The sequence below is a fragment of the Mytilus trossulus genome, chromosome 8 (genome assembly GCF_036588685.1).
Source record: "Mytilus trossulus isolate FHL-02 chromosome 8, PNRI_Mtr1.1.1.hap1, whole genome shotgun sequence".
NCBI lineage: Eukaryota > Metazoa > Mollusca > Bivalvia > Mytilida > Mytilidae > Mytilus > Mytilus trossulus.
Window position 1 is genome coordinate 25,681,865 of NC_086380.1, and position 26,657 is coordinate 25,708,521.

The following is a 26,657-nucleotide window of genomic DNA, read 5'->3' on the forward strand; positions in this document are numbered from 1 at the left end:
TGTATCTTTTAAAGTATATATGTATCGCGACATTTATAAGTAATACGTTAGCCTTTGTCAGTCGTAGGAAGGCGTCACAGCAAAAGAAAACAAGCCTTTCAAGACGTCATATATATTTGAACTAATCAGTACCTAGACAAATCGATACGTGATAAAGCTACTTTTTTATATTCCACTGTATACAGTCAAGGCAAATATTTTGTTATAATGATATCAGTTGAAGGGTAAATTATAAATTCGTCATCTGTGTTATTAAGTAGTAATTTGGAAAAGTAGGTGTTAATAGGACATCCTTTAGCAGATATAGCAGATATGGTTCACCTTGCATGAAACAATGTGTATGTTAATGTATACTTGTACATTGTATCCATGGTTATATGCATGGATCTTTAGTTGAATAACAAAATACATGTAACACATTTAATCTACTCAATTCAGCTATCAATTCAGGACTTCGGCCCTCTGCTGGTATTGGTTACTTGAGGTGATACAGAATGTATTACGGATTTCCCCGTTTATTCTTTATATATCGCTGCTAATGAAAGGAGACAAGAAAAACACAACTTAAAAAATAAGAATTTTTATTTGTGAAATTCTCTTAAAGAACACAAAATGAAAACGTCAACTATTTACAAAATCAAATGTCTTACAATAAAGCAAGTAATCAGCAGTTTTGACATATAGACCATATAATATAAAAAGGTGCCACTTTTCTTTCCATTGTTTCCATTGTTTCTGACATTTCCAGCAATGAATACATTTGTATTCTCGTGACTTTGTTTCTGGTTATTACAAATATTTGTGTTGCCATTTGCGGAATTTTTATTTCCTTCGTTGTTACTGCCGATACTCCAGTCACTTTTCTGTTCAGAATGTTCAAAATTTCCTTCCCCAATTTCATTTGTAGTTGTATTCTTGTTGTCAATGTTAGTGTTGTTATCTGCTGTATTTCCCTCGCCTGTATAGTTACTTCCTATGCTCCATTTTTCACAGATTTTCAGCATTCGTTTCCTTCTTAAATTTCTTTCATTTCGAGCATCTATCACATTTGTATGCTTGCTCTTTTTTGTATTTGTATTACCAATGTTATGATTGCCATTTGCAGAGTTGTGATCGCCGTTATTGCCACTTCCAATGCTCCATCTTTTCCTGTTGAAAAAAAACATTATCATCATATGGCAATTTACAAATTAAGGCAACAGCAATATACCAATGATCAATTCTCATTAATCACCTACAAAATAGGCGAGAGATACCAAAGGGACATCCACACTCATTAGCCAAAAATATACTGACAACTGAATTCATCTATTATCTATAAACGAATGCAATATATATATATATATATATATAAATGACACATGATATTCAAATTCATTGTTACATATCTATTTGCAAGTTACAAAATGAAAAATGAGATATAAATACTTACTGTAAAATTACTATTGACAAAATTCCAGTGTATGCTGTGTAATTGTATAATTTAAATACAGGTTATAGCTTATATTTTTTTCTGTAAGCTTTGAATGTTGTTTTTAGTAGACGGTTAAATAGATACCAATTATGATCTGAAATGGTCATTTCGATCAGAAGGCCCAGAAAATATTAATAATTGAGTCATTTTCTGTCTTTCAGTAAATTTTTAGACTTATTCACTCTGGAAAATTAAAAGTACTATTCAGACAATTTGCTTGCAGTCGATTTGAAGCTGTGCACTCATGTTCAGCCTGTTCAGTAATTATTAATTAACTCTACACATTAACAACATATATTATCGTCTTTTGAAAAAGGTGCCGAACAGTACTTAAATGACTGCAAGCAAAACGTCCGAGCATTACTGAATCTACCGCAGTATATAAGTCTGAAAGACTTAATATCAGGTATTGTATTGTTGCACATACTTGTCAGAGACGTTAAGATCCAAATGATCTTTTATCAATAAAACTCATTAACTAGATTTTTTTTTGTCTTTTCGTAGTTTGTTTGTCATGGTACATTGATCGTCTATTTTTCGTTCAATTATGAATGAATTTTTATAGAATTCTTTCAGCAACTTCTGCCTCATTTTAACTAGATATGTACAAGTATTTGAATTTGAAATACACATTTATCTAAATCATCATAAGCATATATTTTACCTGCGATTACTGATTCGGATATCATTGAATTCATATCTTGTTTTCATTCCGGAATCATTATGTTTGACATATATTTCTTCCACTTCTGCATTTCTCTTTTGAATTGTCATTCCTAAAAATTATACAGAAAAACCGTATTGTGGTATTCATTCTACGAAAACGCTAAACAAAGTGCAAGTTGTTTAGAATATTTAGGTTTTGCCTTGAAACATAAAAACCCCCACTCAAGATCCCTCTTTCCTTTCTGGCTTAAGATAATGAATTTAGGAAATATTGGCAACGTTTATTAGACTTCCAAACCGTTTAGTGCTAAATTTTATTCCCTTTGCCGACGCTTTATCATTTTTATTCATACATCTTTGTTTTTTAAAACTCAAATTAACAAATTAAATAATACAAATTGGTCAAAATATCTGTAAAAACACGCTGAATCCCATTTTCATTATATTCAAAAAGCGATATTGTGTAGTTGACAATGAGAAAACAATCATGCAGAAACCAAAGGGCACTGGTAATAGAAACTAATTGTTACCGTACCACCTTCAACACTAAAGACCAGAACCTAAATGGTAAAGTTAGTTTTAAAAGTTAGGAAAAAAGGAATCCTCTTCAAAAATGTTTTCTTGACAAAAAACAAGTATTGCTGTCATAAAAAAGTACACTGTTGTAATCATTTGAGAAGGTTATATTTAGATAGCACACGGTCGGATGAAGAAAATGTCGTAGAAAATAGGCGGATATCAATGCAGGGTTTTTATCGAAAAGCTACATTTTTTTTCTAATGTCCAAATTATAACATTTTTTCATTCTGTTTTAGACTAATTGGTCTATATCCCGGGTGTGACCATCTAAATAAAAAAAAGCATGAAGCCACAATCATTAACAGCTAAAAGACGTCCGTTTTTATAGAAATTAAAATGATATTATTCCTTTACCATTTCAGGGATTAAACTAATTCGTATTTGTTTTGAAATAATGTTGCCCATTATATGTGGACATAAGACTGCCCATCATATGTGGACATAAGACTGCCCATCATATGTGGCCAAAATACACGAAATGATCACGTCATTTGGAAACCTACAATTAATTGTACCAATTGACACTAAAGTTCTTTTAAATGCCTCAAGTTTGACTTAAAATGAAGAAAAAATCGTTTATTTCCTATTGTACAAAGTTTAATTATTCTATCTAAAAGGTTTACAAACTAACAATTTACAAAATATATCTGTAAGCATTTCATCTTTATAGTTGCATTTTTTGTTTTCCCAAATCATGAAACTCAATTGACATTGTCGATATTTCTATCATGTAACAGAGTATGTAAACTAGAAGTTTTGATTTATTTTTGTAATCTGTATCCAATTCAAGAAGGATACATATTAATATAAACACGAATTGCTTGTTTCGGAATCCTATTTACCATAAGGTGAATTTATATGATACAAGATGCATCTAATTTCATAATAAAATATTGTTTGCACTTATGACCCAATAAGCAAAGGGAAGAGGTATGATAAGAGCTATATGTAGCCTTGATGCTGTAACAGTATTTCAAAAACATTCAATATGATATCAATTTCAATGGAAATGAATAGATGATATACTCTAGTCACATAAGTAAATATATCCTAATTATGATTTCACAGTATGACTTCCTAATAGTCTGCAAAAAAAAAACTTCTGTAAGTACACCCTTTTGAACAACAACTGTGAAGACGATAATCATTTGCAAACAATAAAGTCTGCACAATAACACAATATAAGTGACCAAACGGGAGATAATTGAGATTTAAGATCGAAGCTAACTTTATGATCAACCAAAATACATGTCTGTTTATATTAAGCTATATACTCTTCTTCACAGTCAGTGACGTAACAAAAGAATACGTTCATGTATGTCAGATGTAAATGGACACATTTTCAACAAATAGTAAAATTACTTTTATTGAATGTTTATAAACAACGTTTTGTTTTACTTTTTTGTATGATATTTAACATAAGTGTCATACCACATACTGTCAGAAGCAAACAGCTAAATATAACTTCATCCCTCATTATCAATTGTTTTCTAAAATAGAAATATTAATACACAACATTAAGATATCATATATCTCTGAACCACAACAATACATTTTTATCTTTAGTTTCTTGTGTACAATTTGGAAATGTATGTCGTCCATTATCACTGAACTAGTATATATTTGTTTAGGTGCCAGTTGAAGGACGCCTCCGGGTGAAGGAATTTCTCGCTACATAATATTGAAGACCTAATTGTGACCTTCTGCTGTTGTTTTTCCCATGGTCGGCTTGTTGTCTCTTTGCCACATTCCCCATTTCCATTCTTAATTTTATTTTTATGTTTGTTGATATTAAGTTTATAAAAGTGTAATAAAAGACATTTTTTGAGTTTGTATCAAAGTAGCAGTCTTTGTCAGTAGTTGTTGTTTGTTGTTTGTTTTTTGTTAATTTTTTTTTTAGTTTCCCCGTTTGAATCGTTTTACATTGTCATTTCGGGGTCCTTTATAGCTGACTATGCTGTATGGGCTTCGTTCATTGTTGATGATCTATAATTGTTAATTTCTGTGTCATTTTGGTCTCCTGTGGACGGTTGTCTCATTGGCAATTATACCACAGCATCTATTTTTTTTTATATTTGAACCATTACATCATGAATTATATAAAACAGTACGATTACAAGAATAGTAATATCACTTGACGAAAACGTTTTCATTAAAGTTTACCATCATGGGAGGGGTGTTTTCTAATATATTAAACATATTAAGTCATCAGAAATGCATTCTACAAATGTTTTACTGAAATAAAAATGAGAAAATGGAAATGGGGAATGTGTCAAAGCAAAGCGACCATAGATCAGACAACAGGTCACAAATGGGTCTTTTAAAGTTTGCTTTTAGAAAGAAAAAAAAACATATATGTATGCGTTCATTTATATCAATACTGTATTTTTTTTACTGTATGTTTCAATTTCCCCAAATCTATTTTCAATCATTATATTTCAAAATGCAAAATTATATGAGAACAAGGACAATTAAAAATCCCTGACATGATTCAAAGAGGGAAAATCTCAATACATTGAATTTAGGCCTCTTAATGATAAAAATAACAGATTTCTCTTCGACAAAACGGATATTCGGGAAACAAATAGCCAGGGAGACAAAAAACAAGGGTCAACTGCAAGTAATTACATGCTCAGTGAATAATAAATCGAATATTCAGATCTATCGTAATGAGTTCTAAATCCATATAATTTCTTTTACGTCCGATATACAGCTTAATTGAAATCAGGCTTAGGACTTTGAAAGATATTTTTTAGCACACAGCCTTGTGCTTATGGTAGTAGAGTATGTGTCTCCTCAACCCTGTTCCTCTGTGCTTGTTACTTTGGTACTTATTGTTTAAATTGACGGGGGAAATTTGAAAATAGATAATCTACTGCTATATGAATTAATAAAATCAACTTATAAACTTACAAAAATAGTGGGAAAGAATAGATTGTATCAAATTTAGGCTACGGAAGAGATAAACGCATTGTTTTCAACTAAATTAAACAATATAAAACTTACCTTGAATTGTCATTACAGTATACAGCCTTAACAACTGTGTGTCTTTTTATATGCTAAATTTAAGATGTTTAGTATACTTTTTATTACCAAAACCAATCAGAAATAGGTTTATCACGCTTCAAACTGTGTCTTTGCACACGTCGTGTATATTTAACAATACATGATTTATGCTAAAAGAAAATCAGACTTAGAAGTGGGTGTATTATGTTAAATATCTGAAAACTGTAAAATGCAAAATTGTTTTTTCTCGGTTTCTTTTTAAATATAAATAAACAGTTAGTACAATAAATAGTCGAAGTTGTTGATGTGTGTAAAAAAGTGCATTAAAGTATGCCTATGGTAAAAGATTATATCACCTCCATACATTATACAAATATAGCCGTTGTATGTGGTCGATACTAGGATATATTGACCTGAAAGAAGTATATTGACTGAGGACGAAGTCCGAGGTTGATATACTTCTTTGGGTCGATATATCATGTATTGACCTCATACAAAGGCTATATTTGTTATATTATTACTTTCAGACCATTGTGCATATATGTATCAAAATCGTCATTTGATTTTGTTTGGATTTTTATAAATGTCATATTGTCTCCTTGACAATTACAACATATTAGTTGTTATTAAATTTACTTTATTTTGTTTGTTTTGACATCTTATGTATTTGAAGATGATTTGTTTTCGTCAAATAATCGATCACATATATATCATTTGTTTCAAAACGTTTAACGATACCTTGAAATTCATTACATGACGTCACAAAGTAAATCGGTGTTTAGATATTCTAAAAACAACCGTGCAATATGCTCTGTGCAATATGCTTTTTGCTATCCGCCGTTTTCTCTCTATCTTCGAAAATATAGTTTAACATGTGACTATCTCTAAACGAATCAAATTTGTTAAAATATACGAATTAGTAATATAATTAAATACAATGAAAACTTAATCATTTCTAAAACAAATACGCCTACTGTCTTCTTTATTTTACTTTTTTGTATTTTTCAACCCAAATAAGAGATGCATAGTTAACTTTATAAAATCAAAATATATCAAATATTGTACTGGTGTTCTCTTGTTTTTAAAGAAATATATCCTGTTTTATTTGATATTGTATACAAATGTTGTTGCTATCGTTTGCATCAATAATATGTGAAAAAAAGAAGTTTGTTTGAGTGCATCATTATCATGATAATTTGATTATATATGGATACAAGTAGTGTCATCTAGACGTGCAATTCGATGTTAATTTTGAAGATACATAAATAAAGGCAACAGTAGTATACCGCTGTTCAAAACTCATAAATCCATGGACAAAAAACTAAATCGGGGTATCAAACTAAAACCGAGGGAAACGCATTAAATATAAGAGAACAATGACACAACACCGAAACGCAACACAAACAGAAACGGACCAAGCATCAGCCAAAATCCCACGGGAATAACACATATAACATCTAAACCAAACACATGACTTTGGGATTAACAAGTACCGTGCCACGTCTTATCTTAATATCTCAAAAATACGAGAAAACAAACGACACATCATTAAAATGCAACACACACAGAAACGAACAATAATATAACAATGGCCATCTTCCTGACTTGGTACAGGACATTTTTAAAGGGGAATAAAAATGGAAGGTTAAACCTCGTTTTGTGGCATGCCAAACCTCGCACTTTAATGGCCAAGTTAAATATAACATTGAAATGACAACATTATATTACAGGACAACAATACAAATAAATAGGAGAACATATTAGACAAAGAAACACATGACTAATAGATAAAAGAAGATAAAGAATCAGGTTTAAAATTCAATACATCAAAAACGCGCCTCGTCAACACAAGACTCACCAGTGAAGCCCAGATAAAAAGGATCGAAAGTGAAAAAAAGTACAAAGTTGTACAGCACTGAAGATCAAAAGTTGAAAAAGGTTGTGCCAAATACGGCGTAGTTTTTATGCTTGGGATAAGAACATCCATATTATTTAGAACAATTAATGCTATTGTAAACAGTAAATTGTATCTAATGAATATGAAAGAGATATATATATAATGAAACTGAAGTTATAACTAATTACTGAAAACTAAACCCGAATACATAATGCTAAGACAAAACAGAATAGACACACCCGACTCAGTTCAGGCATAAACGCAGTATTAAATCAAAGATTTTAAAATGACGTCACATACGATGGCGAAAAGGCACAAACATTACGCCACATTTGAATTTATGAAATTTAGAAACAGCGTGACGTCACATATAAAAAAAAATGATTTAAAAGTAGAATAGAAGTAGGATTGATTTAAGATTATATTAGAACTAAATACTGATATTACATTTAAACAATGCATATTGCAATACTTATTAATAGCAATTAAGTATAGTATATATATGTCCAGTTTGTTATGAATCCAACTTCAAACGTTAATTATCGTACAAAATTAAATATAATTAATAAAGGCAGTGATTAATTTTTCTTTCCGTAACTCCTAAATATAATAAAAAAAGACGTCAACACATTTGACAAAATCCGATGAGAATTACAAACATAACATTAAACATTTAAACTAAATACATGAGTTTGGGATAGACAAGAACCGTAACACGTCTTATAGTAATGCGAATTCACATCCAGCAAAACAGTCACAATCGGGAATAAGTCACGTTTGGTAATTAAAAGATTAGACGACCTAATGACAAACCAAAATCTACCATGTGGTAAAAATGTCCTTAGCTAGTTTGGTTAAAGACACATAGTATGGATCCATCAATTGGTGATGGTGTCCATAAAATTTACGGAGTGTCAATTTTAATCTGTCCTCCTCCTAACTTTGTTGAAGCAGTTTCTGGGAAGTCCGTATAGTGTGAACAAGCACGTGAATAACGTAGCAATTGTGATATGTAAACACCATAAGACTGGGGGAATTTGTTTTATAAAAGTTCGATATCAGTGGAAACTGTTCCATTTCCTTTTTTTAAGTTCAAATTAAATACTTTATATTGATCTCAATAAAGGCGATAAAACATAATGAGTCTATCATAGAAAAAAACCGAGTTGGCGTAAGCAATTACTTCTGGTGCCTTTGATGATTTTTTTTACACAAAGTACTAGAACAAAAACAAGCCAATATCCAGTCCAAAAATGTTACAATTTACTGAAAGCAAACTCACAGTATTTAACCTTAAGAGATTGTAAATATTGCATATATTTTGTCAATTGAAATTATATGTTGCACACACTCTTTTTTATTTTTTAGAAATTATTTAATAATGACATATTTGGCACAACTTTTTGGAATTTTTGATCCTCAATGCTCTTAAACTTTGTACTTGTTTGGCTTTATCAATATTTTGAATTGAGCGTCACTGGTGAGTCTTATGTAGAAGAAATGCACGTCTGGCGTACTAAATTATAATCCTGGTACCTTTGATAACTAATTATACTTGCGTTCGAATGTACCAAAGGAATGATTTAAAACTCACGAATCGGAAAAAAGAGCGTCATTCGCAGAAGACCACCAGTTGTTTTAAAATCATCACTTAAAAAAAGTGAATTTTAACAACACCAACCTCACCTAGAGCCAGGAAATGTATGAAAGGTGAACTATATAATTCTGCAGATTTTAAAGGGGCACTAGCTACGAGATATATAAAAAATCTAAAATTTGATTTTTTTTCTGTTCAATCAATAATGAAAGTGAAATAGGGCAGCCTAAAAGGTTCAATTTTGTCAAATTACGCTAAGAAACAATTATAATTAGTAATTGACTTGCAAGTGAATGAGTCGACCTCATGAAATCCGTATTCCTGTCAACTTCAATTTAACCCCTAGCTAGAAATTGACAACGCATGCATTGTACGTGTACTGGTTATTTAAAGAAAAAATAATGTCAACAATAAAAGTGAAACTACTGTAAATCATTTGATTACTAATTCGATCCCCATAAAATCATTCTTATACGGTTAACAACAATGAGAAACATCTATTTAAATCTATAAAATCAAATCAAACAGACCTATAAAAATCCAATTGCACGTGTTGGTTTAATCTATTCATATCTTTATTTATGTTTACATCGCTTATATAGTCATGTGAGGTCAAATCAATAGTGAATTAGATGGCGTCTAGACTAAACGAAACGAACCTATATATTATCCTATCCCATGCTCTGTAAACTGTTTATTTTATACTTTTGATAGCTTGGATAAATATTTTACATTGTTAAAAATCAAATATGAGAATTTGAGTCAAATCGGTGACCATGAATTTGACAGCTAGTGCCCCTTTAACATTCCGTTGATATGACATTTTCAAGATTATTATTTTTAAGTCATTACAGAGGCAGAGCTTGAGTACAGAAGCTTTATTGAAAGAAAAAGTAAAAATAACAAAAATAACAAACTCCAATAAGAAATCAAAACGGAAAGTCCCTTATAAAAATCAAAAGCTCAAACACATCTAACGAATGGAAATTTACTCACATATTCTGACTTGGTTCAGGCATTTACTTATGCAGAAAAAAAAACGGATTTATAGCTAGCGAAACCTCTACCTTGTATGGTAGTTGCCAACTTTTTTATTATATTGACAACAACGTGTGAACAAAACAAACAGACATAACAGAAAACAAGTCAAAAATAGGGGAACTGAAGCCAGCTTTGTGTAATAATCTTAATCACTATAAAAACAAACAAATATGTCAACAGATAAAAACAAAATGGCATATAGAAAAAGCACACCAGTAAATAGGAAAGAAAAGAATGCAAAAAAAACCAACATTGCATAATAACACTATGGCGGGATGTACAAGTACAGAGCCACACCAAAAGAATATTACCAAAAAAGGACTTAAATGTAACAATAAAGGTTAATAATTTACTAAGACATTAGAAGAACACAATAAAATTAGATTTAGAAGGAAAAAAATAAAATGATATAGAATCTTTACTTTAAGTCCATTATACATTATTTGAGCAGTTGATACGGAATATATTTTAACAAGGTATTGGTATCTTCCGATGAAAAGAAGGGTTATGGAAAATGTTTCAAAAATACAACAGCCCGCCCAAAGAGCAGAAAACAGCCTAAGACCACCAATGGGTCCTCAACACAGCGAGATAAATTCCGGACCCGGAGGCGGGATTCAGCTGCCTTCTAAACAACAATGTGTACTAGTTCAGTTAAAATTTACGTAACACTATACTCCGAAATGAACTAAAATTAAAAACAGACATGACTAACAAAGGCCAAAAGCTCCTGAATTTGGGACAGGCGCAAAAATGCGTCGGGGTTAAACATGTTTAGTGAAATCGCAACCACTCTTCTCTACCTATAGCCAATGTAGAATAAATAAATGGATAATGTTATAGATTATTGAATAAATTAACAGGGCAAGGAGTCATAAGTAACCTTAAGACATATGATTCTGAAGAAAAGTATTGACTTCTCTAATTGGACGTCAAATATATATTGGGATTTTGTAAAACAAAATAAAAACAAAACTTGATAAAAATCACACGTCTGGAACGCTTTTCAAAAAATTTAACTTCACCAGGCAACACTCAAAGCCCAATATTTGAAAGCCCAGGATGTATAAGATCCGAAACAGCTAAAATGTTATATGACCACAAATACCTAAAAATAATCTTGGTGCAATTTTGCCTGCGGAATTGAAATTCTAGTTTCAAAAGAATGTCTGGTAGTCCACAAGCAGTGGTATCGACCCAGGGAAAAATAAAAGAGCAAACAACTCTATAAAGAGTATTTTTTTAAGTACGTATATGAGGATACAATTTGGAAATTGAAACCAAATTGTTAGTGTTCATATATTTTTTATATACGGTGAATCATCCTCGATTACGCACATTGCTTTTGTTTGTGTATCCTTGACATCTTCTTCACATCCTTATCTATAAATAAATGTTTACTCTTCACCGATTAGTCTCCTATTATCATTATATACACTAACCATTGACAGTGTGGGTGTTAAAAAGCAGACATGATATCAAGTTTATTATTTATAAATATATAAAAGTACTAAATAAGTGCTTCGTTTATCCTTGAAAATTAAACTTTAAACACTTGTTGGGCTTTATGATGTTAAATATGTATTCTGCAAATGCAAATACTTATTTCATTTCTATATATTTGGCAAATGCTATGCCAATGTTGTGTTTTTATTTGTCGTTTCAGACAGTTCATGAATATGTAAATTCAATTTAAATGTTTATTAAGAATGTTTACGTTTTGTAAATTGTTGGGAAAAAAATCAAAATCAAATGCTCTATAATGTGTTGTTTATTGCGGCATGTTCGCAGTTACCTTTTTCGGATATATACTCTTACAAATAGTTATTAAAAACAATATACAGTGTGTCCTAAACAATTACAAGCATACAGTAAAACGTAATAGGCGTCCTATATTTGCATATTTAGTAATATTATGATTTACAATGCAATCCGAACAAAAATTTGAAAAGAGTATAATTATGTAATAAAATGTTATGTCATTGGTAACAATGACGTCGGCAAACTTTTGTTCACAAGTTTTCATTAAAATCTAAACTTACAAAAAAGCATGGTAACAAATTTTAAGTCGGTGATGTATAAAGATACGTGCATTAATGCAATCAAGTGCAGTCTTTTATAAGTAGCTTTACATATTGAATACAATGACAAATTCACCATGAAATGTTTGTCAATATTTTCCTCACAATAAATGTGTACCATAAACGATACATCAACTGTCCTGTTTTATGTGTTACTTTGTTTACATGTTATAATAGGGGGAAATGTTAAAGGAACAGTAGTATACATTTTTTTCCAGGCTCTGGGTTGGCCTTTCATATACTAAAAGCAGGTAAAGAAAGTCAACTTAGGAGCGCTATCATTGGAGGTTAGGGTTACACAGGCTCTCCCTTGACACCATTTGCAAGTATGGTCTTGAGGAAACGATGATAGTCCGTCGGACGGGGACGATAAATGGCTGACCCGTGTTAAGAGAGAGCCACATCTCTTGCACGTTAAAGACACCCTTGTAGATTTCGAAAAAGAGTAGGCTAATGCCGCTACAAGGCAGCACTCGCACCCGCAAAGTGGAAAGGGATTAATATAAGTTGCAAAACTTGTTTCCCAATCCACTATAAATAAATATGTTTAAATTAAACATATTTTCGTATTTGTTTATAAATCAACGTTACTGTAACTGTAGTGAGTATATTTACAATATAAATTTTGAAACACATTGAAATATTTTATATTCGACAGGCTTCAAAATTTTCATAAATTTAATCTAAAATGACGGTAAAATTGAATACCATGAACAAATTCCGTTCGAAGATGGCCATGATAACATTTGATTTCAATTTCTGAAACAGTTTAAACAAGGTAAAATATCACACAAAAATGTTTTGTCCAGGCTTTTATTTAAAAAAATTGTAAATTAGAAAATGTTAGTATTGTCGCCTATTGAATAATAAATACTACAATTTGTCCTTAATAGCTTGTGCTCACTTTTTATGTTCTCAAAAAAATCAGATGTTAAAGTAAGCTTTAATAAGACAACAACCGAACAACACATATTATAATAAGTTTGGGTTAGAATTGATGTCACTTGTTGAAAATCAATAAAGCTTATATTTTTTTTATCAAATTTCCAGACCTTCCAGCAAGTTATTTACCAGAGAAACAAAACTTAATGCGTTGTTCTTTTGATATATAGTTTCAACAGTTAATGATATCGTTGAATCATTTATATACAATACACAATACATAAAGAAGAAGATGTGGTATGCTTGCCAATGATAAAACTGTCCGCAAGAGACCAAAATGACACAGACATTAACAACTATAGGTCACCGTACGGCCTTCAACAAGTTTGCTGAAATCGTATTTAATTAGTTTAGATATAAAAAAAAAAAGGTCGCTGTGACATCTTTAAGGGTTCGGTATCTGGGCGTTTTTCAATAAAAACGTAATTTCCTGTCCCAGACACTTTTAAAAAAAAATGTGTTTGATCTTTACAAGTAATTTTTTATGCAGTCAGTACATTGAATTAGATTTAACATTGTCAAGCAAAGAAACATATTATTTTGAGCGGGATTAATAAGATATTGATACCTGAATCGTTAAAAAAAAAATGTAAAGTCACTAGACCACCTGTTCAACATTCATACACTAAAATATTGTAAAAACGGTAGAAATTAATGTTGTTTTTACTTAATATAAGTTCTTTAATTATTCAAAAGACTTAGTATGTTTAGAGCCAACATATTGGAACACACAGCTTTTCACAATGGATTTGTTTTTTTTTATTTTAGAAGGTGTGTCCCTTACAAAATGTCCACTACGAAACGAAGTCCTTACATTGTGCTAATTAACAGTTTTATAAAATCAATCACTGTCAATGTGTGCAAGATATATAATCTCTAGAGTCTTACAAAAGAAGTGGTGCTTTTTTAACGGCAGTTGAATTGTTGGCCCAAAAAATTGAGCACATCAAATGGACCAGAGTGATACCGTATTTTTGTTAATAGAATTGAGAATGGAAATGGGGAATGTGTCAAAGAGACAACAAATAAAAAAAACAACAGCAGAAGGTCACCAACAGGTCTTCTATTTAGCGAAAAATTCCCGCACCCGGAGGGGTCCTTCAGCTGGCCCCTAAACAAATATATACTAGTTCAGTGATAATGAACGCCATATTAATTTCCAAATTGTACACAAGAAACTAAAATTGAAATAATACAAGACCAACAAAGGCCAGAGGCTCCTGACTTGGGACAGGCGCAACAATGCGGCGGGGTTGAACATGTTTGTGAGATCTCAACCCTCCCCATATACCTCTTACCAATGTAGAAAAGTAAACGCATTAAAATACGCACATTAAAATTCAGTTCAAGAGAAGTCCGAGTCTGATGTCAGAAGATGTAACCAAATAATATAAACAAAATGACAATAATACATAAATAACAACAGGCTACTAGCAGTTAACTGACATGCCAGCTCCAGACTTCAATTAAACTGACTGAAAGATTATGATTTCATCATATGAACATCAGGCACAATCCTTCCTGTTAGGGGTTTAGTATCATATCATCATAACATATATGAGTAGAACATAACCCATGTCATGCCAACAACTGTTTTTAGAATAAATTTAGTTCCGATGCAAAGACCTTATCAGTGACTCAATATTAACGCCAACATATGCAATCTTTAATGACTTGACAACAGTATCGTTATCATATCCCTTCTTTATAAGTCTAGGTTTTGTAAATTTCTGAGGTGAATACTGACACCTTTGTGCTTTATAAAGAATATTTCCTTAAAAAATTGGATGTGAAATACCTGAACGTATAAGAAGTCTGCATGTTGAGCTATATTTACGAATGATGTCTTTATACCGATGGTAAAATTTCGTAAATGTTTTGACTAGTTTGTGATATCGAAAACCCTGGTGTAATAATTTTTCAGTAATACATAAATTTCTCTCGTTAAAATCTAAAACATTGTTACATACACGAGCGAATCGTACAAGTTGAGATATATAAACACCGTAAGATGGTGACAAGGGAACGTCACCATCTAAAAACGGATAATTAACGATAGGAAATGAAATATCATCCCTTTTATCATAAATTTTAGTATTCAGCTTTCCGTTAGTGATATAGATATCAAGATACGAAACAGGTCAAATCTCATTCAGTATCTGATTTTAAAATTATGTAAACAATATCAGTGTACAGCTTATTACGTGTTTTGATGATTATAATCATTTTCTTATTACTATTGCAATACAGGGATTGTGAGGAAAAAATAAAACATGGGAAAATGTCCACTACGAAACGGTCAAATACGAAACAATTGTGGCAGAAAAACGTTTCGTAGTGGACACTACCACAACCACGCATTGGTTTTTACTCCTTTTCCAATTATATTCGTGCAAAAAAGATAACAAGGGTTAATTCCATTTAATGTTCAGTATGTTTTTATCAACATAGAATAGGGTTTAATGTCCCCTCGAAACGTTTTGTCCGCTACCAAACAGTTTTGTCCATTACGAAACTCATCAAAATTTCCACTAAGTAGCATTAATTGTACCATCATATGTAAAAGTACTGTCTAATCTTTATTGATAAAATATGGTTCTTCAATTCAGACAAAATCTTTCTAGTATATAAAGTAAAACAAACTTGAATGTAAATAGGAGACATTACACTGGAATAAGATGTGCGTTTAGAAGTTGTTTCGTATTGGACAAATGTCCCCTACGATAGAGTACATAAATTATTAAAATTATATCGCTTAAAAAACATTTTAGATAGCCCTTTTTATAGTACAAACAGGTATATAATAGAGGTATTCAAAAAAATTCTTGATATACAATTTTAGAGAAGTTGATTTTCCATTATTTTAAAGTCTGAAAGGTACACTTTTATTGAAAAACGCGAATCTATACTTTTCATGACATTTTTTTTTTTGTTAGAATGACACGAAATAAATGATTTTTGTTTTTACCAGATGGAATTATATTACTGATCGAAAGTCATCAAAGAAATGCAACCGAAAAAAGAATTATGAAATTATACAACGATCTTTTTTTAATTTTCAAAACAAAATCTTAGAGATACTTTTCTGCTGGTGAAAACATTTACCATTGATTTTGAAATAACTAAAATGCATTCTATTTTTTTTTTTCGTTCATTGTTTTTACAGAAATAAGGCCGTTAGTTTTCTCATTTCATTTGTTTTACGATTGTGATTTCGGGGCCTTTTACAGCTGACTAGAATGAAATGAATGGCTATTGATTGACAGATTAAATTCATCCATTGACTGAGACAATTTACGTGAACGTTTGTCTGTACATGTAACGACCACTGTTCACGACGTACATACGATAGACATTTAAACTGTGGGGTCACCGAAGGTTTCTAAACGCCTTTAATTTAAAAATAATTCGAAAAATTAATCAGGAATAATCTTTATGTTTTGAATTATATAATTGATATAAATCAAATTATCGTGTTATTTCTGATTAATTTTTCGAATTACTTTATTTAGGTGTTGAGAACCTTTGGTGACCCCATAGTTTAAGAGTCTTTTAAAAGTGCATAGTGAGCAGTTGTCGTTACATACAAACGTTCACCTTAATTGTCCTAGTCAATGGATGAATTTAATGTGTCATTCAATGGCCACAGCCACACTGTTTTGAATTTCATTCTATATTGTCTGGGTTTTACTCATTGTATAAGGCCGTATGATGACCTATAATTGTTAACTTCTATGTCAATTGATCTCTGGTGGAGAGTTGTATAAATGACAATCATACCACATTTTCTTATAGTTACATATATATAAACCCAATTTCTGAAGCCAAATGTAGTCTTAGACACAATGTTTTAGTCAGAAGTGTATTAAAGAATGGATTAAAATGTTTTCTTACATGAAAAGTTTGTGGTAAGAATTAAGTAGTTATTTTTACAAATTCATATGAAGCAGACGTTTATCTAATGACTTAAAGGCCACAATTATCCACGCACAAACACCACCCAACAAACACATAAATTACCCATTTCTTTTCCGCTCACACAATTCAAAGCTATAGATCTCTTCTAATGTATTGGTTTAAAAAGCAAAACAAAAGAAAAAAGTGTCAACAATTATGTATATATTGTTTTCAGACCAAATGCGATCTTTTCGTAAGTTGATATAATGTTTTATGTGATGACTTCTAAAGTATTGGTTTTTGAGTGTACCATTATGTTACCAATTCTGGCAGAATTGTACTGAATCGGTCTCAGTACACCGGAGCTTTTCAAAACATATAAAAAAGATATTAAAGATGCACATTTTGAATGAAACAGATTGTTTAATATCTCAATGAGTTCTAACTGTAACCCGCGCTTTTTTCACTAGCATCACTAGCAACAAATTCATTGAAAAATAGATGATAAGCATTACACTAAAAATTGTATGAAAAATTAATTATACTGGATAGCAATCTGAAAAATACTTCTCTGACTAGTTGCTGTCACGGTAATTGCATGCCCTTCAAAAGATGAACCGAGCCTTGCTACTAACTCGTTAGTTTTTAACTTAATTTTTTTTATGAAACACTTTATGAAATCAGTTTCGAATCGGGTGATATACAACCTTCAGATAAACACCCTAATATCAACACCATAAATAGAAAAAAATTGTTTTCTTTTATTCGTCTTTTAAATTGACGATATCATCATATTAAATTACAATAGTAATGTTATATAATTGTTAAACACGTAATAATTTAAACCTACGCACCTTATTTCAAAACCACATTACTAGCATGACAAACTTTAATTTTGTATGGATATACATCAGATGTAATCTTTTATTATTCCACTTGTGTGATTTGCCCACACTTTTAAGATGCCGTCTGTATGCTATATGCAATTTTAGCACCTACACTGACCTACGTGTACAATAATATGGTCAGATTTGTTTGTTACGAAGTGTACTGGTCCATGCTAAAAAGCCTCTTATTTTTATTTTGACTTTTGTTCTGGCTGAACCAAAATAAAAATCAGCAGAAAACAAGTAAAGAAACGTCAAAGTACTCTAACATAATTCGAATGACGCCATAAAAAGTAGAGCTGTTTATATAATACATATAATCACCATTATTTTTCGAACTCGATTTTGATAGGACTAAAAAGCGTGCAATACTCATTTCGTTAGCAGAATTTTATGACCAACACATGGTATTAATAAAAAAAAGTTATGCAAATTAGGCGCCTGTAATTCAGTGGTTGTTGTTGGTTCACGTCTGTTATAAATTCGGCCGTTAGTTTTCTCTGTTGAACTTTGGTGGATAGTTGTCTCATTGGCAATCATATCTCATCTCCTTATTTGTATATTGATACTTTGAAACACAATAAATCGAATCATTTTCAAAGTGTATGCAATAGACATGATGTCATTCACTTTAAATTACAAAACTTAGGTGACAATGCTGATCGCATCTATCTCATTTTGTGTAAAGGATACTACAAATATGAAAAACACTACATCGTGCCTTGATTTACATTATACATCAATAGTGAGACTTACTTGAGAGCTAAAATATACTCCGAAAGGTTAGCAAAGTTAAACACAGTCGTCTTATTTTTGCTATACTTGCAAGTGGTAGATTTAACTCAGCGTATTTAGTTTAAACATATTTATTTAGAGTGGATTGGGAAACAAGTTTTGCAATATATATTAATCCCTTTCCATCTTGCGGGTGCGAGTGCTGCCTTGTAGCGGCATTAGCCTACTCTTTTTCGAAATGTACGAGGGTGTCTTTAACGTTCAAAAGATATATCTCTCTCTTAACACGGGTCAGCCATTTATCGTCCCTTTCCGACGGACTATCATTGTTTCCTTAAGACCATACTCGCAAATGTTGTCAAGGGAGAGCCGAAAATTAAGTTCCTGAAATTTTCATCCCGAACGGAAATCTAACCAGGAACCTTTGTGTTAGTAGTCCGATGCACTAACCACTACACCACGGCTCTCACGTATTTTAAAAAGGTGTTATACACAAATGAAGCTTCTTACGGGATCTGATTATAGATCGATGATTTCCATTTCTTGCGATTAAGACGGCTAATCCTAGGTAAAAAGTAAAATAACACAAAATATCTAACTCCATTAAAAACAGAAATTCCTTTATCAATTGGAAAATCAAAAGCTCAAAACCATCAAACGAATGGATAACAATTGTCATATACTTGACTTGGTATACGCATTTTCTTATGTAGAAAATAGTGCGACATCAATTGTCCATTCTAACATGACGTCCTCAAACGCTTTGAGTACAAACACGTGGTAAAATATGAATATATTGCATTGTCAATTTTGGCTGTTCCGATCGTACTCCCACGTCATATGTTTTTTTTAAGAATGAAGTACCCGACGTCATAGATGACGTAATAAGTTTAGCATTTTACGGGAAAATACACGCTTCTGATACCGAAAATCATCACAACAAGGAAACGTAATCAATGGATGCTAAAATGTGGTATAAGTCAATTCTTTTATAGATCCATATGAGTAATTTATCATTAAAATTCGTCGAAATCTATCTAATTACGTTATTACGTTATTGTAAATAGGTTGAGCATGTCACTTATTCTGTTTGTTCCGTTATGTTACGCCAAACAAAAGTGCGTTAATTTATGGCTCCATCTAGAGCCCATCGATCCAAAAGAATTGCCGTATTAGTCTTATTAGAATCAAAATAATTCATGGGGGCTTGAATATATCTAGATTTTACAACGGGTTGTCCCTTTATGCAGATATTTAACCCCTCGCTTTCGCTCAGGGTCTAATATTTGTCATAAAGGGCCAACCCATGGTAAAATTACGATATATTCAAGCCCCCATCTTTTTCTTAATTAAGATAAATATGTATACGGTATATCAGTCTACAATATATATCTAGTGGTTATATGAAAAGTCAAGTACATTTTAAATCTATAAATTTGAATGAAAATTATAAAAAAACATTCATGTTTTCAAATCAACATTCTTATGTTATTAATATTGCATATATATAGGACTCTGAACCGCGATGGTAATCAGAACCGGAATATTCACGCTGATGGTTTGACGTTGAATTGCTTTTTGAAGTGCTATCAGACTATGGTGGCATTGTAACGCTGAAATGCGACGGACTACATAAACTATATATCAATGCTTTCCATGTAGATGCAGAAACGTCAATTTGTTTGATTGAAATAGTTGTGTATGCCTCATTTCTGTTTTCTGGTCTCTGCGTCCGTTTGTCTTTCCGCTCGTTCTTCTATTCTTCCGTTCGACCGTTAGTTCCGCTTCGAGTTTAAGTTTTGGGTAAAGTTGTTGGTCGAGGTAGTATTTGATGAAGTTGAAGTCTAAGCAACTAAAACTTTGTATACATGTTCCTAATGATATGATCCTTCTAATTTAAATATCAAATTAGAGTTTTTATCCCATTTTCACGGTTCACTTAACATAGAAAACGATAATATGGATGGGACATCCCTTTACTTGGGACAAATTCTTGTTTTTTTCTGGTTTTTAAGTTAATAAGAGACTTATAAACTTTTAACCTACGGGAAACGAAGAATGATTGGTGGAGAGGGAATGTTCAGATTTTACAGCGATTTCTTTTCAAATCAACAAAATGTTCATCGATCCGAATACGGACTCTCCGTATTATAATATTACATTAAAGTGCAACTCATTAGAGAAACCAAATAATGATCATATGTTAACGCAGAAATATGTTAACATGCAGAAAACCAGAGAGGACGATCTCTGATGTAGTATGTAACTGAATACGGCGACAATAAAGTATGCAAATTTATCAACTTACAATTGAAACAATCTACTTCTCATAGGCCTCATAATGGAACATCTGTACATTTGTAACTAGCCATCATGCGTAATAAAGTCCATCGCATCACATGAGCGAATGGACGATCACACCTCAGCGTGGCCATCGCACTTCAGGGTGGCTTTCGTACTTCAGCGTGGCTTTCGGACTTCAGCGTGGCTTTCGGACTTCAGCAATGACCATTGCATTTTAACATCCCCGTGCGTCGTATTTTCGAGTCCTACATATATACGAACTCTTGCAATAAATTTCACAAAGTTTGGCCAAAGAATGATTCGTAATATATGTTACTTCGATTTTTTTTGGGAGAAGAAAACATGATAAACAAAGGAATATAGCACAAAAAATCAACTTATTTATTGACGGACGTTCAACATTTAGTTTCACATTTGTTGATAATTAGAGCTGAAAAGAACTTTAATAATAAAAGTATGAAACTGCATATGCAATCTGTTTCTTGTTGTGATAAGAATGCAATGTTTTGTAATTTATCAAAAGAGTTGTACATTAGGCCTCTATGGTTAAGAACTATTTCGGATTTTGTTTAATTCTAAGGGAAGATATATTTTTTATGGTGATAACATCCACTAAATTGATATTAACGAATATGTTTCTATTTTAAAACATCAGGCTTAAGACATGTTTTGAAACTATCTACTCAAGTGGAGATATGAATCAGATGTGGACGCGAAACATTGTTAATGTTCTGTTGGAGAACACACAATCCCTCTCCTCGTGAAATAGTATAAAACATTTGATTTCTTTATCATTCAAACACAAAAGGATTCCTCATTTTAAACTTACACATAATAAATAACTAAACATTAAAGCAGTCCCGGGCATATATAGTATATATCTCCCTATTGATAAGATATTAAAGATCATGATTTTCTTGCTGTTCAACACATCGTTAGACATCACTACTTGCAGTCTTTTTTATGTCGTATATTCATGTTTACTCTGTTCTTCAAACTCACTCCCGCAAGCCTGTATATCTGATGTACAGTAGTTGTCGTTTGTTTATGTAATATATACGTGTTTCTCGTTTCTCGTTTTGTTAATATAGATTAGACCGTTGGTTTTCCCGTTTGAATGGTTTTAAACTTGTAATTTTGGGGCCCTTTATAGCTTGTTGTTCGGTGTGAGCCAAGGCTCCGTGTTGAAGGCCGTACTTTAACCTATAATGGTTTACTTTTTAAATTGTTATTTGGATGGAGAGTTGTCTCATTGGCACTCATACCACATCTTCCTATATCTATATAGTTTCCACATCTGATTCATATCACACTTAAAATTTAATACGAGATATTTCCATCGTTGGGTATGTGCAGTGCAAAGGAGTGGTGAGAAGTAATAAGAATAACATGTATTAATTTAATGTTTTATCGAGTTTGATTACAATTGTATCCGAAGGCATAAGACCATTTCATAATTTCTAAATTTATGTTAGCAAAATACATAAATCAACAGGGATAAAAACCGCTTAGCGTTGATTCTTCAATGACGCGATGCAATTCGACTGCCCGACAATGGAAATTTTCTGCTTCAAATTATAACTTTGGAGTAAAAATCTTTATTCCAGAAATTAGTCACTGCAAAGGACTCTATTAGAAAATAATACTAACATAACAGTTTTTTTAATTTTCAACTATTAATTATTGTAAAGCGGTTACACATCAAATGTTACTTGTTTCCCCTTTATTTATTTTAAATACCCATTTAGACCAATTAAACCAATTATGCACAATTTAAAATCGAAAAACCTTAAATTATTTTCCAAGTACAGTTGAAATCAATACTTTATAAATACAACAGTAGTAGATACCTCTTTTTAATAGCCAGAATTCGATTAAGAAAAGTCAAATCCCGGTAATAATCTAAAACCGAAGGAACACATCAACTGGACGAGAAAAACAACGAAAAACAGAAACACTGAACTACAACAAAATTTAGAATATAAACTAACGAACAACATTTTGCATTCACTAAGTATATCAACAGAATTAGATTACATATTATCTACTCAAGCCTTTTTTGTAATGCATCATACATCATTTTTATTCCTGAATTTCCAAACATAGAACGCCAACCCCCACTTCATTCTGATCCCAGATCTATATTTGACTTTTGTCCATTGTGTTGTCCCCTTATCATGTAAACAACTGTTAAACTTCTTGGGTTGTGAATACGTGCACAAATTGTTGGTCAATTGAAATACTTTTATTATAGAAATAAAGTGTTGGGTCAGACCGCTCAACCTAAATTCAAAGTGAACGCCTTTGCATTATTATATTCATATTTTTATATTTAAAGGAAAGTGGAGCATTTATTTCATGTTTTCTTTTGTATTTATAAGAAAATGACAGTCATCAGCATGTCTGTTTTTTTTAAAAACCACAGTGTTTCGGCTAGGTACATGCATACTATTGGTAATTTGAGATAAATCGACGAGGAGGAAGTATTTATCTAAATAAAAGCTATGCTAATGTAGTCAAAAGTAAATCAACACAGCAAACTACATCATATTATCAAGGTTGGGTGACAAGACCAAAACCAAATTATGTACTTTAAAAGTCAGTCGCATAGATATTCAAGCATTCGTATTTGTTATTCTCAAAAAGATTTAAATAATAAATTGATATTAACAAATGATTTAATTGTTGATGTAACGCGACTTCTGATTGGCTGCCGTTATTTTGTTATGAGCCATAAAATAATTTAGTCATGTGACCGTGACGTTCATTAACGTTTTTTTATGGTTTTCTACGGTTTAAAATGGAAGTTAGAATTAAAATATAAGAAATGACTGTAAAATTTTTTCCGTCTATTCGAAGTAACATAAAAAATGTGGTGCACACTGTTAAATCGATATAGCTTAAGGCAACAGTTGTTTACCGCTGTTCGAAATTTATGAATCGATTGAACAAAAATAAAATAAATCCGGGTTACACAATATCCTGTATCCTTTAAAAACATTCAGTGTAATCGAAAAAATTAGAGTTTTAAAATCTAAATCTGTATCTTCTTGTTTAAATGTACATAGTTTACATGAAAAAATATTGAAATTATTAAATAAGAATTAGTGTATCAAAAGGTTAATTTAACAAGCAAGCATATTTAGAATAAAGTATTATAAGTTCTTATGATTTCATGAACACACACCTGTTTAAAAAACCACGATAATTATCTATAATACCATAATATTTTTTGAAGGTGTAATTTTTCTTTTCGCGTTAACACAAAACATTGTGTTTCATCAGCAGTATGCAGTTAGAGCTTCTTCTTTCCCCCCTACTTTTTTTTTAAAGTTAAACAATATAAAATAATCGACAACACCAAAAAAGTTACATTACACGATTGATGTGGAAAATATTTAAACTTATATTTCCCGCTGTTCACTTTATAAATATTATGTCCGTATCACAAAGAAAACGAAGTTTGGTTAGCAATCTGATTCGCTATTAATAGTACGGTGACCAAGTAAGAAAAAGTCGCTTATCTAAGGAGTTTAATTTTCATTCGGGCTATACGGTTAAAAATCAAATTATTGATAGTTCAAAGGTTAAGCTCAACATTTTGACTTGTCGTCAAAAAATCGTTCGGTGCAATTTTTGTAAAATGGACTTTGCAGAACGTTAGTTTACTTGAACGAAAAATCTACTTAAAAACGTCTTAGGTCTACATTGTAAAATAAAATCCGTGATATAATTTCTTTTCATATATAAATTGCTGATACACATTATCTTAACGATTTCAAATAACGTTTAGCAAAATTGAAGAGTCTATGGAAAAGATAAACACTACGAATATTTTGCATTTAATAGAATACGTTTAAATTCAATTTCATCACCTTTTTTTACCGCAAAATGTAAAATAATTAACATTTATATGATATTTCATACCCTTTTTAATAAAAAATCTCAAATTAATTTATCTTACAAGATTATTTTATCTATTCAAGCAAGACACAAATCCTTACATTTACTCATATGACGGAGCTATTCGAGGCTCATATATACAGCCTCTCATAGATACATATAAGTAATGAGGATGTGTTGTATCACATACTTTCAAATACTGGAATAGGTTCATAAAGCAGTATACATTTTGCTGTCAAACGATAGAGCAGAACGAGATGGAAATTGGTATCTTCCTTGAGATTGTCATCTCAAATGTTACCTTATGTTATCTTTTCCAACTGTACCAATTACCGTAAGTGGATGCCAGTTTAAATACTCGATATGCTTCAACTTTTGAGAATATTAAATCACCTTTGATAGATGGTACATTTTTTTGTAACTTTGCCTTTAGACAGAAATATGGACATTTTAACGGTACATGAACCGACATGGCGCCATAAAAGACGTTATAAAAGTTTCAAAGGGGTCAGGTCGAGGTATTGAGTGCTTGTTAGTTTTAATGCATTACTTGAATGAGCTTATGCAAAATACGCCTTCATGAAAGTAGGCTTCGGGTAAAATAATAATATTTATCCTTTATTGCTGAGGTTAAATGGCAGCCGGCAAGGTAACTACTGTAACTTTAACAGAATATGTGTATAATAGACTGATCAAGCGTTCTAAAAACGCAAATTTCCAGAATAAATAATCGATTTCCTAATAATTTTTTTTACACTTTCAAGATAATTCATTGTTGTGTCTGTTTCTGAAATTTAACCTAAATTGTTGTATATCTCTTCAAATTTTGAAAGCAAGCAAAAAAACAAATAAGAACAGAATTTGATCTTTGACTTTATTTTATGCGAAACTGTTACCACATCTCTTTTTGACGACATCGACATTTCAAAAGGTACTCATTTTTCCGAATACAATGATATAAATTAAAGCCATATAGTATGTTTGACGATTAAATCTTAAAAAAGAATGGGTCTGGTCAGCATACTATAATGAGGTCGATGTATTTCAACCTCACTTAAGTGATGTTTTTTCGGACATTTGATTGTAAGTCTGTGTGGCTAATCTTTTTTCGATTTATGAATTTGAGAATGCGATATAAAGCATATATAAATCAATCAATCAATCAATCCATTAATTTTGACCGCCTCTGTTGTATCTTCATACTTTTTTTTTATATAGGTGTACCATCATTGCATATATTCCAACAGGTAAAATGATCGTAATTCTGTGAAATAAATGGTGTTACTTCATGACAAATATATTATTGTCCCCGCAGATAAAGCACCAAACAACATCGTTTTTGTGTGTAAATCTCATTACAAAACCTGCTTAATACATGAATTCGGTATTGAGAATCCACTTGGAAAATCAACATATACCTTAACGACACTTAACAAAGAGGAAATCGTAGATAATCATAGGTCTGTTCTATGTTCCTACCGAATTTTCGCCAAAGACGAAAAAGTAGATCTTCCATCACTGTATTCGATACCTTATCGACATAAGTGCCCTTACATACACCGGTAAACTGCTTGGTCTTCCGAGTGTCAACGAAATCTTTTTAAGGTGGTACCTAACACTACAGGGAGATAACTCTGCAAAATCAGCT

At 31.5% G+C, this 26,657-nt stretch overlaps 1 protein-coding gene across 3 annotated transcripts; it reads right to left on the minus strand.

Moving 5' to 3' along the window:
- Positions 1–570: 570 nt before the first annotated feature.
- LOC134681777 (glycosyltransferase-like protein gnt13) lies at positions 571–17,818 on the minus strand. 3 transcript variants are annotated; one of them, XM_063541425.1, is made up of 4 exons: positions 17,748–17,818; positions 4,151–4,209; positions 2,139–2,250; positions 571–1,149 (listed from the first exon to the last, which is right to left on the minus strand). In XM_063541425.1, the coding sequence occupies exons 2-4, from the start codon at positions 4,194–4,196 to the stop codon at positions 630–632; spliced, it is 678 nt and encodes a 225-aa protein (XP_063397495.1). In that variant the 5' UTR covers positions 4,197–4,209; positions 17,748–17,818; the 3' UTR covers positions 571–629. The 3 variants fall into 3 exon arrangements, with proteins under 3 accessions (XP_063397495.1, XP_063397496.1, XP_063397494.1); XM_063541426.1 differs by lacking the exon at positions 17,748–17,818 and adding an exon at positions 5,726–5,864 and having other exon boundaries at positions 4,158–4,209; XM_063541424.1 differs by lacking the exon at positions 17,748–17,818 and adding an exon at positions 5,726–5,859.
- Positions 17,819–26,657: the final 8,839 nt, after the last annotated feature.